The following is a 15020-nucleotide window of genomic DNA, read 5'->3' as shown; positions in this document are numbered from 1 at the left end:
CAAACGGATTTCTGAGGCGCCCCCAGGCGCGGCCCTGGCCTCTGGATACCTTTTCCCACTATACCCGCATCCTGGCTCTCCATTTGAGCTGCTCCTTGGTTACATCCAGGGGGCCACTGACCACTGCTGGCCCCAGCTGGCGCCTGCAGTCTCACAAGGAAGGTTTGTCTGAGTACATTAGAGCTGTCGCCAGAGCGCTGTCGACAAAAGCTCCAGGCACGTGGTGCAGGGAGACCCGAACAAACCCGCGCTGCGTCCGGGTCTCTTGGGGACAAATATTGCCCATTTGTTTCTGCTGACTGCAGAGCCCAGCAAACTGATGCACTAAAAATAATAACAACAATATTAAGAACAACATACACCACATGGGGAAGAGGGCACATCCAGGCATGTATTCCATATTGCCCATTTGTTTCTGCTGACTGCAGAGCCCAGCAAACTGATGCACTAAAAATAATAACAACAATATTAAGAACAACATACACCACATGGGGAAGAGGGCACATCCAGGCATGTATTCCATAGGTCAGGCGGTTGGGGAGGTAACTCTTCTTTGTAAATTCAGAATGAATGCCTTGACGCGTGACCGGTAACCATTTCTGACGTGGAAAGAGTAAGAAACATGGCAGAAGCCAGAAATCACCCCTGGTTTTTGGCTTGACCCTTACTAGAAACCTTCGTCAACCATATCCTGTAACACCTAGATCAGATCCTCTATGGATCAAGAAGGGAAAGGCAAAAAAGGAGAGAGAGAACAAAAGGTCTATTTGAGAAATGAGCCTTGAACCCATCTTCCCTCTGGTCATATATATGAAATTCACATCATTTTCTTCCAGTTATTGGCTATGGGTATCCACCGTTTTTTTTCTTTTCTTTCTCTTTCTTTCTTCTGTTTCTAGCTCACAGAACAAACAGTAATATCACAGATTCACAAAAACAAGCTCACACACACATCAATACAAAAGGTAATGTTAATGCTTAAATTCATTAAAGTATTTGTTTTGTTATAAAGTCATTTGGGAAAAACAACACCCCCCCATGATGACATGGGAAGATCTGAAAGTAGTTAAGGCACTGGAATTGACGTGCTGCTGCCTGGCGCACGGGCACATGCATGGTAAGGCTATGGCACGGGCTGGTTGGCCACATACTTGCTTGTCTCTGTTATTACTTTCCCTTGCTCACTCGCTCGCTCGCTCTCTCACTCCCTGACAGCTGAGGGAAACTGAGGAACCCTCAGTTCGGGATGCGTTCTTCGCTCTGCTGGCTGTGTGTGTGCTGATGGGGGGCAGGGGCGTCATCATTCCATTCCCAGGAGCTGTGCGGCACTGTCGGTGGTGGCGGTGGCGGCCAGCATGGGGTGGGCGGGCCTTTTGCTGCACAGGTCCAGCAGATCTTGCACGAGGGCAGCCGGGCTCTCTGGGTCCTGGTCACCTGGTGCTGCCTCCTCCTCTGGAGTGCCTTGGCTGGGCTCGGCAGCCGGCCCTGCCACTGCCTTCTCCTCCTGGAGGCCGCAGTCCTTCCCAGCATTGGCTAAGCCCTCTTTCCGGCTCCGGGTGACAGCCACATGGTTGCTGGCACTGGAAGCCTCCGCTTCGTTCTCCGAGATGGGGTTGTTGCCACTGTGGGAGGACTCGGCCTCGCTGTCCTCCTCGGCTCGCTCTTCCTTGTCGCTGTCCTTCCCCTGATGCTTGCCATGCCTGGTTTTCTGGTGAATCCGCTGGTGCCGAACCAGGCTGTGCTTCAAAGTGAAGGTTCGCTCACAGGTCTGACACTTGTACGGCCTTTCCCCTGAGTGGCCAGAGAAAGACAAGACACAGCTGTTAACCAGAGGCTGCACCCAGGCTCAGGGTGCTCGCCTGCTGAGCTGGCAACAGGGCACACAAGTGGCAGGGGGCCCATTCTCTCTTGTTCCTCTCTATCGAGAAACCAGAAGATCACAACCTTGGAAAGAGTGAGGCTGGTGCCCTCTGAGGTATGAGGGGCCTCAGGCACAGCACAGCTGGGCTTTTTCTTTCTTGGGGCTTGAACTCTGGGTCTGGGTGCTGTCCCTGAGCTCTTCAGCTCAAGGCTATCATCCTACCCCTTGAGCCTCAGCCTCACTTCCCATTTTCTACTAATTAAAGAGTCTTGTTCTTTAGTGCCTAGTCTGGCTTTGACTGCAATCCTCAGATCTCAGCCTCCTGAGCCACGGCGCCTGGCTTGACTGGGCTTTTTCTCCACCTGACAGCAGCCCTGGTTCGCAGTTCTAGACCACGTCTCTACTGGGAGCCTGCCATCTCAGCATAGGAGTGTCCAAGGCTGGTGCAGACGGGGAGAGGGGCTGGGGCTTTTTTGTGGAGGGGGGGTGGTGAGAGAGGAGAGAAGGTATTTATTTATATCTTTTGGCATCATGGTTTTTTTTTTTTTTTTTTAAATCTCTCCCCTCCTGCCAGAGCAACAGCTTCTGCTCCGCAGGTTTGTGGCTTCCATGCTACAGGTAGTGAATTGGAACTGAAATGCTCAGGTGACAGCCAGACAAGGACCCTGTCCTGGTCCCATCAATTGGCGCTGAGGACCGAGCTGAAGGCACAGTCCTGTCTGCTTGCTATGGAGGGCATGTGGGATCCTCGGACCCTGGCACACCCAGGGTCAGGCTCAGGACCAGACTATCTGTCCTGGATACCAGTACAGACAACTCAACCACCCACCCCTCATGTCGGGGGAGGCCGGGGCCACTCCCAAGATGAAGAGGAACGCTGCTCTAAGCCCCGGGGCTGCTGGAGGGAGGAGGCTCCTGCAGCGGGTGGCCCTGGGCGGGTGGCGCTCGCTCCTACCTGTGTGAGATCTCATGTGCCGGGTGAGGTCCTGCAGGGACCAGAAACGCTTGTTGCACACGCTGCACACCTTCTTCCTCTTGTCCGCCTTGCTGGCCACGCTTTTGGGGGAGTCCGTCTTTGGTTTCTTGTCGTCATCACTTCTCTCCGAGGACTTCTTCTCTGCCATGCCTTCCCCATCAGACAGGCCCTCCGTCTCTTCACTCTGCTTCTCCACCGAGGCCTCTCGAGTGCCCGGGGCCGACTCTGCTGCGGGGGACTCCTCGGGCTTCTCCTCAGGCTCCAAGGCAGGGGCCAGGGCAGGCTCCTGGGCTGGCGCAGGCACAGCCTCCGCCTCCGGGGGCAGCTCCTGCTCCTCCGTGGGCTCCTGGTGGCTGTGTGCTTTCCTATGGCGACTCAGAGTGCTGAGGAACTTGAAGCTCTTCCCGCAGGAGTCGCAGGTGTGCTTCAGTTCCTGCGGGACTGCTTCCCCCCGGCTGCCCATGGCGCCTGCCTCACCCTCCGCCAGCTTGAAGTCCATCAGCTTGCTGGCAAAGTCGAGGTCCAGGCTCTGGTTGCTGGCTGTGTCTTCCTCTGGGCCGTCCGCCTCCCCCGGGTTCTCCTCAAGGGCATGCTCTTCCTTGGGCTCTGGGTTCTCCTCTGGTCCCTTCTCTTCCTCATTCCAGGAGGAGGCCATTTCTGCTTTGGCCTCTTCCACGGGAGGATCCACTGTGGCTGGGCTGGGCTCCGTGGCTTCCTTTGATGGCAGCTGCTCTTTGTCCCGGGCTGTGAGGTCGAGAACCTCACCTGCCCCGGCTAATGCCTCTGAGTCGGACTGGCTGTCTGTGTGAGCAAGCAGAGCGGGGAAGGGGATCAGATGGGGTGCCAGAATCAGACTCGGTTGAACTGACAGCCTGGAACCTCCACCCCCAAAGCCTGGAAGGCCTTCTCCAACCTAATCATCACCACCCGACCTCCGAGGAGGGCCAAGGTGAGTCTGGAGACTCAAGAAGGGCGGACCTGGCCTCCATATCCCTGCAGGTGGGCACGGGGCTTCCGAGGCTGCGTCAATGCCACACCCAAGGAGGCCTCTGCCCCCAAGAGGGCATGAGAGACTCAGGCAGTGCAGGTAGAGGGCTGCAAGATAGGAGAGGGCTGCATTCCAGAGACTTGTAGTACTTAGGGAGGTTGAGGAAGCTGAGTTTGTAAGTTTTTCCAGTGCAAAGAGATTATTACAAACATGCAACATATACAGGACCACTTTCCAAACCTTGTAACAACACTATGATTGCTGATGAACTTCATAAAAAAAAATGGCCCTGAGCCCAGTAATTCTATCTACTCAAGATGAGATCAAGAAGATCACCATTCAAAGCCAGCCTGGGTGAAGAGTTCACTAGATTACCTCTCTCCCCAATCTCAACAGGCAAAGTTGGGTTTGGCGACATGCGTGCCATCTTAACTACGGGTGGGGAAGGGGCAGTTATGGAGTATGAACAGGAAGACTGCAGTCCAAGCCAGTTTGGGGAAACAGTGAGACCCTTGTTCAAAAATAATGAAAGCAAAAAAGGTTGGAAGCATGGTTCATGCAGTAGGGTACCTGCCCAACAAGCGTAAGCCCTAGTATCGTCTCCATCAGGAAAAAAAAAAAAGAAAAAAGAAAATGAGCCCAAGTATATTAGACACACTTCAACATTTCCAGGCAGAGGTTAGAGGCCACAGGAGACACATATACATCTAATATACTGCACGGGTGGTGACAATCAAAAGGAATGGCCCCTCTTGCCATAAGGGTTGAGTTGCCGTGTGGGAGTACTGGGGTACAGGGGTCTGACAGACCTCAGCTTCCTGTTGTTTGACTAGCCCGTCTGTGTACTACGTACAGTGAAAAGACACAGGCTGTCTACTGGCTTCCAGCCACTCTATTAAGAGGGCATGTGGCAATGTTAACCGACGCTGAGGAAAGTTGAAAGGGCCACCTTTTTATTCAGGTTAAGTTAGTACTTAAAAGCTTTGAAGTGATGGGCTCTAACAGCAATGTTTATTCTATTACTCCGTACATCTGGGACTTCTGCTAAGTCACACAAAACTGTTTTGGGGCACTTGAGATGTCCTCCTCATTCTGGCACATCTCTGATTAGAGCAGTGGAGCCAGCAAATATAATACACATACACATATATGCACACATATGTAAATGCTTATGTGTGTGTGTGTGTGTGTGTGTGTGTGTGCGCGCGCGCGCGCACGCACCAGTACTGGGGCTTGAATTCAGAGCCTGGGTGCTGCACCTTAACCTTTTCTGCTCAAGGCTGGCAATCTACCATGCAAGCTACCACTTCAGCCAAATCTTCACTTCTAGCTTTTTGCTGATTAACTGCAGATACAAGTTTCAGAAACCTTTTTGCCTGGGCTGGCTTTGAACTGGGAGGCTGAGATTTGAGGATCGCAGGTAGTGAGCCACCAGCACCTGACTAGAGCTAGGAAGAAATTGACACCTAACTTGCACTTGCTATGGCTACAAACCACGCTAATCTGTACTTATCTCTTCTTAGTGTCACATGCTCCACAATTTGCCAGCAAGGCAATCTTGGGCTGGGTAAGTAGCTGGGAGGGTCTCTCTGTATGACACTTGTATTTTATATTTTATTTTTTCTGATTATAAGTGTAAGTGGTGGTAGCTACTATTTATATATTTAAAGAGATTTCAGAAGGAATTGAATAATTACAGGGTAAAGATGATTTTGGTATAACCTCTACAACACTAATTGTGTTTCTATTGCTTTTCCATTTTTTTCCCCCAGAAAAAAAGGGATTTTTTTCTTTTTTTTTTTTTTTTTGTGGTACTGGGATTTGCTTGTGTGCTGGGCTGCTGCTCTTAACACTTGGGTTGCCCCTAGTCCAGTCTTTTGATGATTATTTTGAACTCACCACCTTTTCTGCCTGGGCTGGCCTCATGCTATGATCCTCCAAATTTCAACCTCATGATTCCCTAGGACTATAGGTGTAAGCCCCTGCAGACTTGCTTGGCTTAGAACTCTTGATCTTCATAGACTGGCTTCTCAAGTGCAGGGATTATGGAATAATGTGCATGACCAGCGTGGCCTCAAACCCGAGAGCTCAAGTGGTCTTCCTGCCTTATCCTTTTCAGTTAACTGGGACTCTAGGTATGCATTACCACACCTGACACACAGGTTGTTCAAGATATTAAACATAGGTGGGGGAAAAAACCAAAAACAAAGTTGAAACCAAACCATCCCAAACCTGGACTGTTTCTTAAGAGTTGACAATGGAGAGTTCTCTCCAAGTACACTAACAGGCCTGCTTCCTTATTGAACAAAGGGGGCTGTGCTGTGCCCCAAACTTCCACTAGAGGGAGCATTTTAGAAGAGTTTGAGGACAACTCCAATGGATTTTATTGGGGGGGGGGAGTTGTGGAGATGGGGGTTCCTGAGGTTTGAACTCAGGGCCCATGTTTGCTGGACTTGTGTGCTCAGCTGGTACTCTACTTACTTGAGCCACACTTCCAGCTAACCTTTTCAATAGTTTGGAGATGGAGACTCACACATTTTTCCGCCCAGGATGGCTTCAAATCTGGAATTTCTGGATCAGAGGAGCTGGGATGACTAGGTGTGAGCCACAAGCACCTGGCTCCAATGATTTTATTCTTGATTCTTGGGAATAACAGACTAAATTTTTTCACCAACCAACAATATTCCACTTGTAAGATCAGTATACTTTTGGCACATCCAAATGTAGGTAGGTAGCGGAGACATGGCTCTTTTCAAGCAATGCTGCCTTCTTCAAAACATGCACTGCTTCTGTTCCCATATTTCTATCAGTAATACCTGAGAAAATCGTTGGAGGAAGCTGAGGAACCCTAGCAAGTAACAAACCCACAGCTCCTTCTGCAGAGTCCCACATTCCCTGCCAGCTTGCCAGCGAAGGATTTCTTGTTCCCTAGAAATGCAATGCTATTCAACTGATGCAACAAGTGTGACAAACTTACCTAAACTCATGCACGGGGAGCCCTGAGAAGAAAGCTGCTCTGCCTACCCTTCACCTGCTGCTTTTCCTCGGGCACATGGATTGGTGGTTAGTGACAGGTAACTAAGGGGAACATTTCAAAGCTTTCACTGATCAAAATCAGCCTTGTGTAGGTGTCTACCAGAATGCTGACTCCTCCAGGCACCATCATGCAAACACCTTATGTGCATCCCTTAAGGGAACAGTCCCATCTGCCCAGCAAAGCGCAGGGTGTCGGTTAGAATTTTAATATTCAATATGGTCCCTTTAAGAGAGAACTGTCTCCCACTGTTGGATCTGAAACATTATGTTGAGGAGAAGTCTGAGGTACAAGTTTAGAGATTCTAAGAGACTATAAAACCTCACCATTTCCTGCATGTAAAAAAAGAAAAAAAAAGTTTACTCTGAAGTGCTACTTTTAACTTTATGGGAGGGGACTCTGAGAAACTTCCACCCAGCCCTGCCATGCTTGTCTGGTTTATAAACTTTCCCTTGAAATCCTTGATATCTCTTCTCTCTTTCCTGTCAGCCCTCTTTCTCAGTGTGGACTGTAACCACAATTAAACCAAACATCTAGCTTCCCTTTGCTGGCGTCATATTATAACTTTCAATGACTCTGCTTTTCCAAGAGGTTTTTACCCCTTTAAGAAAATCTAGGCCAGGAGTGTGGCCCAGTGGTAGAGTGCTTGACTAGCATGCATGAAGCCCTGGGTTCAATTCCTCAGTACCACATACACATAAAAAGCTGAAGTGGTACTGTGGCTCAAGTGGTTGAGCGCTAGCTTTAAGAAAGCCCAAGGACAGCGCCCAGACTCCAGGACTGGGGGAAGGTGGGGGAGGAGAAGCTCACAAGAAAATCTACACAACTTCCAGGGTAGGGCCTTGGAAAAACAAAAGCCTGCAATTTAAAAAATGAATATACCCACAGGCTAACATCTCATGCTAAGGTGAGTCTCAGACTGTAAATTCTCCTTAACCCTGAGTCTGCAGTATCTACAATGGCCCCTCTGAAGTCAGCAGAGCTTGGTGTGTATGTGTGTATGTGTGTGTGTGTGTGTGTGTGTGTGTGTGTGTGTGTGTGTACATATGTGCATACCCAGCACATTACTCTAAGACTTATCCGTACATGGGGGCACTTCAGCTCCCAACACTTCCAACACCCTCAATACCAGCTACCTTCCCTTCTTTGTAACTGGCTTGGAAAGAATCACACGGCCATTTTATAAATCAGGTTTAAAAAAAAAGCGTTCTGGCCCAATAGGTACCAGGGCAGCGACAGTTAAACATTAATGGACTGTTTGAGGCAAACTCAAGCCTGGCAGTTTGGGCAGGAGCTCACTCTTGGCTCACAGGATTCCAAGACCTTTCTTTACTCAAAGATCCTGGTGGAGTGTGTGGAAATGGAAGCCAAGGGAAGCAGCCAGCAAACCAGCTGACCTGCCTTCCCCTCCGCAGGTCAAGGGCATTCACTGGAGATGTTTCACGTGGGCTTGGTGGGAGGTGCAGGGAAGAGTACAGTGGCTTTACCACTGAGGAGCACCTGTCTTAGGAATACTGCCCACTCCGGTGTGCCCTATTTCCCCGTTGCTAAGGTGAGGACCAAGAGTCTTCTGCCCACCCACACTGAGTGCTAGAGCACCCCTGCACTCTGTGCGCCCACTCCCACACAGAAGAGAAGCTATGGGACACAACTGCAATCCTAGAGAAACACGGGAAAAAGTGGGGGGAAAGTCCTTGGCTTTCACACACTGGGGGAGGGAGGTTCAGCTTTCACCTGTAATGCCCTCTCTGTGAGGGCCACTTGTCTAAGCCACCTGTGGCACCCGAGTTTTGTTCAGTTTGTTTTAGGGACAGGAGGTGATGGAGTGTACTGAATAGAGAACATGAGTAAATACAGAAGCTGTAGTGGAAAAAAAAAGTGTCAGAACAGCGTTAATTGCTCTGTAGGGAGCCGGAGCAAGGAAACACATCAGCACAGGAGAATAATACCCGGATTCAGGTCAAGCAGAGATGTGATTAAAGAAAGGACATGCAGAGTGCTTTTTCAAACAAGGATAGCTTTACACGGGGAGAAGAGTTACTGAGATGATAATCACCCTGTCTTGGTCTTCCATGACCCTCCTTAATCAAGGATTTGATACCTCTTGGCTGCTGCAATACTGAGGAGGCCCCCAGGTTCCCCAAACCTGGAAGGTTTTGCAGTCCTTAGGAACTGTGCACACCAGGAGCTCAGAGCTCATACCTCATGCATGTCCCACCCCCAACACCAGGAACAAAGGAGTCTTCTGCTAAGGGGTGATGGATGGACCTCTCTCCAACTGCCATAGCTTCCCCAAGGCCCCGGGATCCTGGCCAGGGCAGTCTGCCATGTGTACATCTAGGGTGATCTCACCCAGGAGTCAGGCTTCCCATCTAGGCAGAGCCCTTTCTTCTGTGCTGTGGATTTCAAGTCCTGTGCAGAGGCAGACAGGGCCGTGGAGCTCTACCTCGGGTCCCCGGGCTCCTATCGCCCTTAACTGAACCCTGCCCTCCTTTCTGTTTGCCATCACCCGGAGGCTCTACCTGTGCTATCATGGGATCCAACACCCCCCTCTTTTGGGGGGATAAGCCCGTTTCTTCTCAGGGAGCAGGTGGTAACTCCGTGTTTGCGCAACTGGTGGCGTTCACAGTTAGATTTGGTAGAAAAGAAGGCATCGCATTTTTGACAAGGAAAGGGTTTCTGACCTGAAGCAGGAAAAAAAATATATATTTATCTGGCTTCCTAATGCAAAAAAAAAAAAAAAGTCGTTTGAGTCATTCTCCTGGGATTAGTGTCATTTGTTTTATCCCCCTCCTCCACCCCTCCCTTTAAAAAAAAAACACCATAAAACTGAGAAACACCATTGGCTAAAAAAGGAACATTTTCCCTCCATCTATGTGGAATGGGATGAAGTTTTGTCATCAAAATACCATAACAAAGTTGTAACAATAAGACCAAAATATGTGTTTAAGGTAAAGCAAAAGGAAGTTACAATTCAAAATATTAAACAACAACAGCAGCAACAAAGTGAATGGAGACATTTTGAAACACAGCAAGGCAACACCTATATTTGACCATAATAAAAAGAGACTAGTTACAAGCCTGGTATGTGATAAGGAGGCTGGGGAAGCAAATCCAGGCCCTCCAGGAGACTCAGGCAAGTAGATACACTTGGGGGTGAATGCAGACAAGTCAGAGAGAGCCCTAGCGCAGTGTCGCAGGTTCCCTTCTCTGATGAAGAGGCTGTGGCCTCCTCCCCCAGGATACAGAAGCAGTGCAGCAGCAGATTTCCTAGGACTCCTTCCAATGTTTCAAAATGCACTGGAAGCTCCTCTCCAGTGTGTGTCATAGGTTTGTGGAAATGGATGGCAGCGGGAAAAGGATGAGGGCCAAGTGTGAAGATGTAGATGAGAAAAGAGGAGAGGAATAGAGAAGGTAGGGGAGGAGTGGGGCGAGAGGGGGAAGAAGAGAAGAGAGGGTAGGAGAAAGAAAAGGGAAAGAAATGAAAAGAAGTGAAGGGAGGCAGGAAAGAGAGAGAAGTGAAAGAAGGAAGGGGAGACGGAAGGGGAGAGGGATGAGGAAGAGAGAGGAGAAAGAGAAGGAAAGATGGAAGAGAAAGAGGAGGAAGGAGAAAGATGAGGCGGGAAGGGATTGGTAGGTTTCAGGAGAGAGAGGATGATGGGTCATTTTCTGCATCACTGATTTTTTCCCTTCCCTCCAATCAGCAGATTCTACATCCCCGTTCCTGATTTCATAGGGGAAAGTGCCATGATCTAATAGACTAGACTTTGGAGCTGCCACCCAGTACTGCTATCTGTGAACTATAGGCTTGCCACAGCCCAACAACAGAGTCAAGAACTGACAGGGAAGGTCCCTGGCGCAGCTTCCTGGGGCCACAAGCCACACAGGGCCTTCATATTTCCCTTTAATCTTGCAATATCAGTCAAAGCCTGGGCTAACGTGGTGTTCAAAGCCAGGTGCTTCTAGAGGACTGGCAGGACCTAGCACTAGTAAGCCAGAAGGCTGCTGGTTTCCCAGGGAAGAGTCATGGTCACTGCCCAGCTGTTTGTAGGACACAAAGGTGGGTCCAGTACTGCCAAAGAGACAAAGCAATCAGATTTGTGTAGCAGGAATAATCACACAAGGGACATTTCTTCCCTCCTTGGCTCAGAGACACTTGAAGATTACACTTCCAAATCTCCTTTGGAGCTTTGTAAGAACACAGATGGGCTGGGAGGCAGCTCAGTGGTACATTGCTTGCCTAGGACATGAACTGCTGGGTTTGAACCACAGCACTGTAAACAAAGGAAGAGAAAAAAGGAACACAAAGTCTACAGAATTAAAAACTTGGAAGGGTCAGATCAGGAACTCAGAATTCTGTCATATGCACATTCTGGGAAGCCCTACAGGTCTGCGGTGTTTTCTGCTAAATATATAGAAAACATCCACATTTAAAGAGAGAGAGAGAGAGAGAAAAAAAATACCTACAAAACAAAACCACTGGCAAGTGGCTCCAGTGCCTGTGTAGCAAGCCCCAGACACTAAGTTTAAACCCCTGTACCAAACCCCAAAACAAACAAGACCCTATTTTTTTCTTTAATGTTAGATGAATTGTTTTTCAGTGTCTGTAAAACATCTTCCAAACAGCCTCGTGCTTATCACTAAGAATTAAACACAAAATTAAATAATAAATAACATATTTTTTCCTTTAATATGGTGCTTCCGAAAAGCAACATGGTATCATCTCCGAGTCTTGCTAGACTTTGAGGAAGAGATTCAGACTACTATAAGACAAGAATATGGGGTATAGGTTCTGTAGATCATATGTTGATTCGGCATTTCTATCACTCCACAAAAAAGCCAAAGAAAAAGAGGCAGAAGCCAGCCAGAGCTACTGTGCTATGATTCCTGACTTCAAAGAAAACCATGGAAGCTAACAGCTTTCAAACTGGTCAATGCATTGCCTTTAGGGTTTGTCGGGAGCAAGAGTGGAAACAAACTGTATTTTGATTTGCATCAGATAATTGCTTGATTGTCTCATTGTTTTTTGGCCTTCTGTTCAATTGATCTGAGATTTTTACCATATGAATGTAACCCTCAACAGCTCCCTGATTAACGATCTGGATGTAACACCTGGGAGGGCCCTGGTCTCCGGAGGGGATAAAAACTTTGTGTTAAGAATAAACGAGGGCAGTTTGTGCTTGGGCTGCAGACCTCCTGGACCCGATGTGTTTGTCTCTCTTCTAATTTTTCCAGTCCCTGCCCCTTATTTCAGGAACCCCAATTTGCTGCCGGGAGGCCCCGGCATCTGGCGCCCGAACAGGGACCCTGAAAATCTGGGACGAAGGTGAAGGACCCCTCCCTGTGGTAAGTAACACATCGTAGGATTATTAAGAGAGTATAGTCAGGAGTAATAATTATGGGTCAAGCTAATAGCCATGAGTTATTTCTACCGATCTTAACAGGCCTATTTGAAGCCCACGGAACGTGGGTGGAAGAGGGGGTGCTTCAGAGCTTCCTACAGTTTCTCGAGGAAGCATGCCCGAGGTCTGTAGAGGAGGCATTCCAAAAAGCCTGGCAGCGGATAGGAAAAAGAATTAAAGATTATTATGAGGTATATGGCCCCGAAAAGACCCCAATAGAGGCTACTACTGTATGGAATTTAGTAAGTAAATACATAGATCCTCTACATGAAGATGCTGAATTTAATCTTGAATTAAGGGAACTTTATGAGTTAAAGGACCCTTCTGAAGAACCTGAGGCTGAGCCATATGCCGCAGCCCAAGAGAGTCTAAGTGAGATCTTGCAAACGGAACAACAACCAGTAGATATTGAGTATCAGAATTCAGGTTTGAATACCGAGGAGGAAAGTTATGATGAGTCAATGGAGGGCCGAATGGCTACGATGGAGAAGAAGTTAGAAGAAATCCTACATTTTCTATCGAAAATGGGGACAGAGCAGAGAGCCCCCTCAGAAGTAGGAAAGAAATATGACCCTCAGGCCACTATGGTGTCTGATTCTAAACCTTACCCCTCACACCCACCGCCTCCGGCTGCAGCCTTACGGCCTCAATCCCTTTCTCAACCTTTAGGCAAGCCTAAAGGCCCTAGCAACAAGTCCCTTTTAACAGGCACTACAACCAGGCACAGTGCATCGCAATTAAACCTGACTCAGGCTGCTAGAGAGAGGGAAGGTATTTCAGGGCCTCGATGCTTCCCTAGTTCAGTTGATCATGATGAACAAGTACACCATCAGCCTGTTCCTGTTAAACTATTACAGGATTTAAAAAATGCCTGCTCCCAATATGGGCCAACTGCCCCTTTTACTCAAGTAATATTGGAGGCCGCGTGTGCTGGTATTGCATGCCCAAATGACTGGAAGCGGCTTGCCAGAGCATGCCTTAGTGCAGGAGAGTACTTATTATGGGAGACAGAGTTCACTGCACAGTGTCGGGCTAAAATTGAAACAAATAGCTCTAAGAACCTGCCTTACACTGTTGATCAGTTGTTAGGAGAGGGAACCTATAAAAACACCAAAGATCAATTGGGTTATGCAAAGGAGGCCTATTTACAAATAAATGCTGCGGCGAGAGAGGCTTGGAAAAAGTTACGCAATTCCAATCGTACAAAAAATCTAGTAGAAGTTAAACAGGGACCGAATGAACCTTATCTAGAATTTGTGTCTCGATTAATGGAGACTGCAGACTGCCTAGTACAAGATGAGAATGCAAGGGAGAATATAGTTAGACACATAGCCTATGAAAATGCCAACGCCGCCTGTCAGGCGGCTATCAGACCCCATAGGAATAAGGGAGGAATCACGGACTTTATTTCACTGTGTGCTGATATTGGACCCTCCCATGTACAAGGCCTTACTTTAGCCGCCGCTCCTCAAGGAAAGACTGTTACTGAGTCTCTAAAATATAGAGGTCAGCGGCATTCTCGGGATGCTAGACCCCCAGGGCGTTGCTTTTCTTGTGGACAAATAGGACATTGGATGACGCAATGCCCACGCCAGGCCAGGCAAAAGAGAGAAAAATCACCTGGCACATGTCCACGCTGTGGTAAAGGGAAGCACTGGGCTAAAGATTGCAGGTCAAGAACAGATCGCAATGGCCGCCCGCTTTCGGGAAACTGGAGGAGGGGCCAGCCCCTGGCCCCGCAAAACCATGGGGCAGTCCCTCCCTCTTCTCGGCCACAAGTGCATCTTCTAACAACCCCCCAAGATCAGTCTCCGGCCTCCTCCGTGCCACCCCAGGAAGTGCAGGATTGGACCTCTGTTCCTCCACCTGCTCAGTATTGACCCCAGAGATGGGGACACAAGCTCTCCCCACGGGGGTCTTCGGCCCCCTTCCCCCGGGAGTGGCTGGATTGCTGTTAGGGCGAAGTAGCTCAGCCCTTAAAGGGATACAGATTACACCTGGCAAAATTGACCAGGATTTTACTGGAGAAATCAAAGTTATGGCCTCTGCCCCGAAACACGTGGTATCGATCCCAGCCGGTCAAAAATTAGCACAATTAATACTTGTGCCTTTACCTCCCGGGGAGACTGCTAATCCCCCATGTGGACAGAGAGGATTTAGATCTTCTGATATCTATTGGGTACAAAGCATAAAACAAGAGAGGCCTGAGATGACTATATTTATACAAGAAAAGCCCTTTAAAGGAATATTAGACACTGGAGCAGATGTGTCTGTGATATCTAAAAAACATTGGCCAGCCCAATGGCCCCTGACAACCTCTATGACTTCCCTACAGGGGGTTGGGCAAGCAACTGACCCACAGCAGAGCAGTGCGATCCTTGTTTGGAGAGATGAGGAAGGGCACTCTGGTCATTTTCAGCCATTTGTCTTGGATCATCTGCCAGTTAATTTATGGGGTCGTGATATCATGGAAAAAATGGGAGTGTATATGTTTAGTCCTAGTGCTGCGGTCACTAAGCAGTTACTTGATCAAGGCCTCCTCCCCTTTAGGGGACTAGGCCGAGCAGCACAGGGGGAGCTAGAGCCACTCCAACCCCAGTCTCACCCTACGAGACAAGGATTGGGGTATCCCTTGACGGGAGCTGTCGTTTGCCCTCCCCCTCATGCTGATCCCATAAATTGGCTCTCTGAACGACCGGTATGGGTTGAACAGTGGCCTCTTTCACTAGAAAAGATCATTGCAGTACAGCAGCTGGTAC

The 15020-nt window shown here is 48.8% G+C and overlaps 1 protein-coding gene across 2 annotated transcripts in view; it reads right to left on the bottom strand.

Annotated features, from left to right (window-relative positions):
* Positions 1 to 404: 404 nt before the first annotated feature.
* The window catches only part of Rreb1 (ras responsive element binding protein 1), a 73582-nt gene continuing 58966 nt past the window's right edge, over positions 405 to 15020 (bottom strand). Inside the window, exons 8-10 of one of the 2 annotated variants that reach the window (XM_090356425.1) lie at positions 9382 to 9543; positions 2817 to 3638; positions 405 to 1791 (exon numbers count right to left, since the gene is read on the bottom strand). In XM_090356425.1, the coding sequence (XP_090212551.1) occupies positions 1301 to 1791; positions 2817 to 3638; positions 9382 to 9543 (1475 nt within the window). In that variant the 3' untranslated portion in view covers positions 405 to 1300. The remainder of the gene's footprint in view (positions 1792 to 2816; positions 3639 to 9381; positions 9544 to 15020) is intronic. The other variant, XM_090356426.1, reaches the window with a different exon arrangement.

This window comes from Megascapheus bottae, chromosome 22 (genome assembly GCF_031878675.1).
Source record: "Megascapheus bottae isolate mThoBot1 chromosome 22, mThoBot2.hap1, whole genome shotgun sequence".
In the NCBI taxonomy this organism is placed as follows: Eukaryota; Metazoa; Chordata; class Mammalia; order Rodentia; family Geomyidae; genus Megascapheus; species Megascapheus bottae.
Note: the sequence above shows the minus strand (reverse complement) of the source record. Positions and strands in the feature narration are given on the sequence as shown.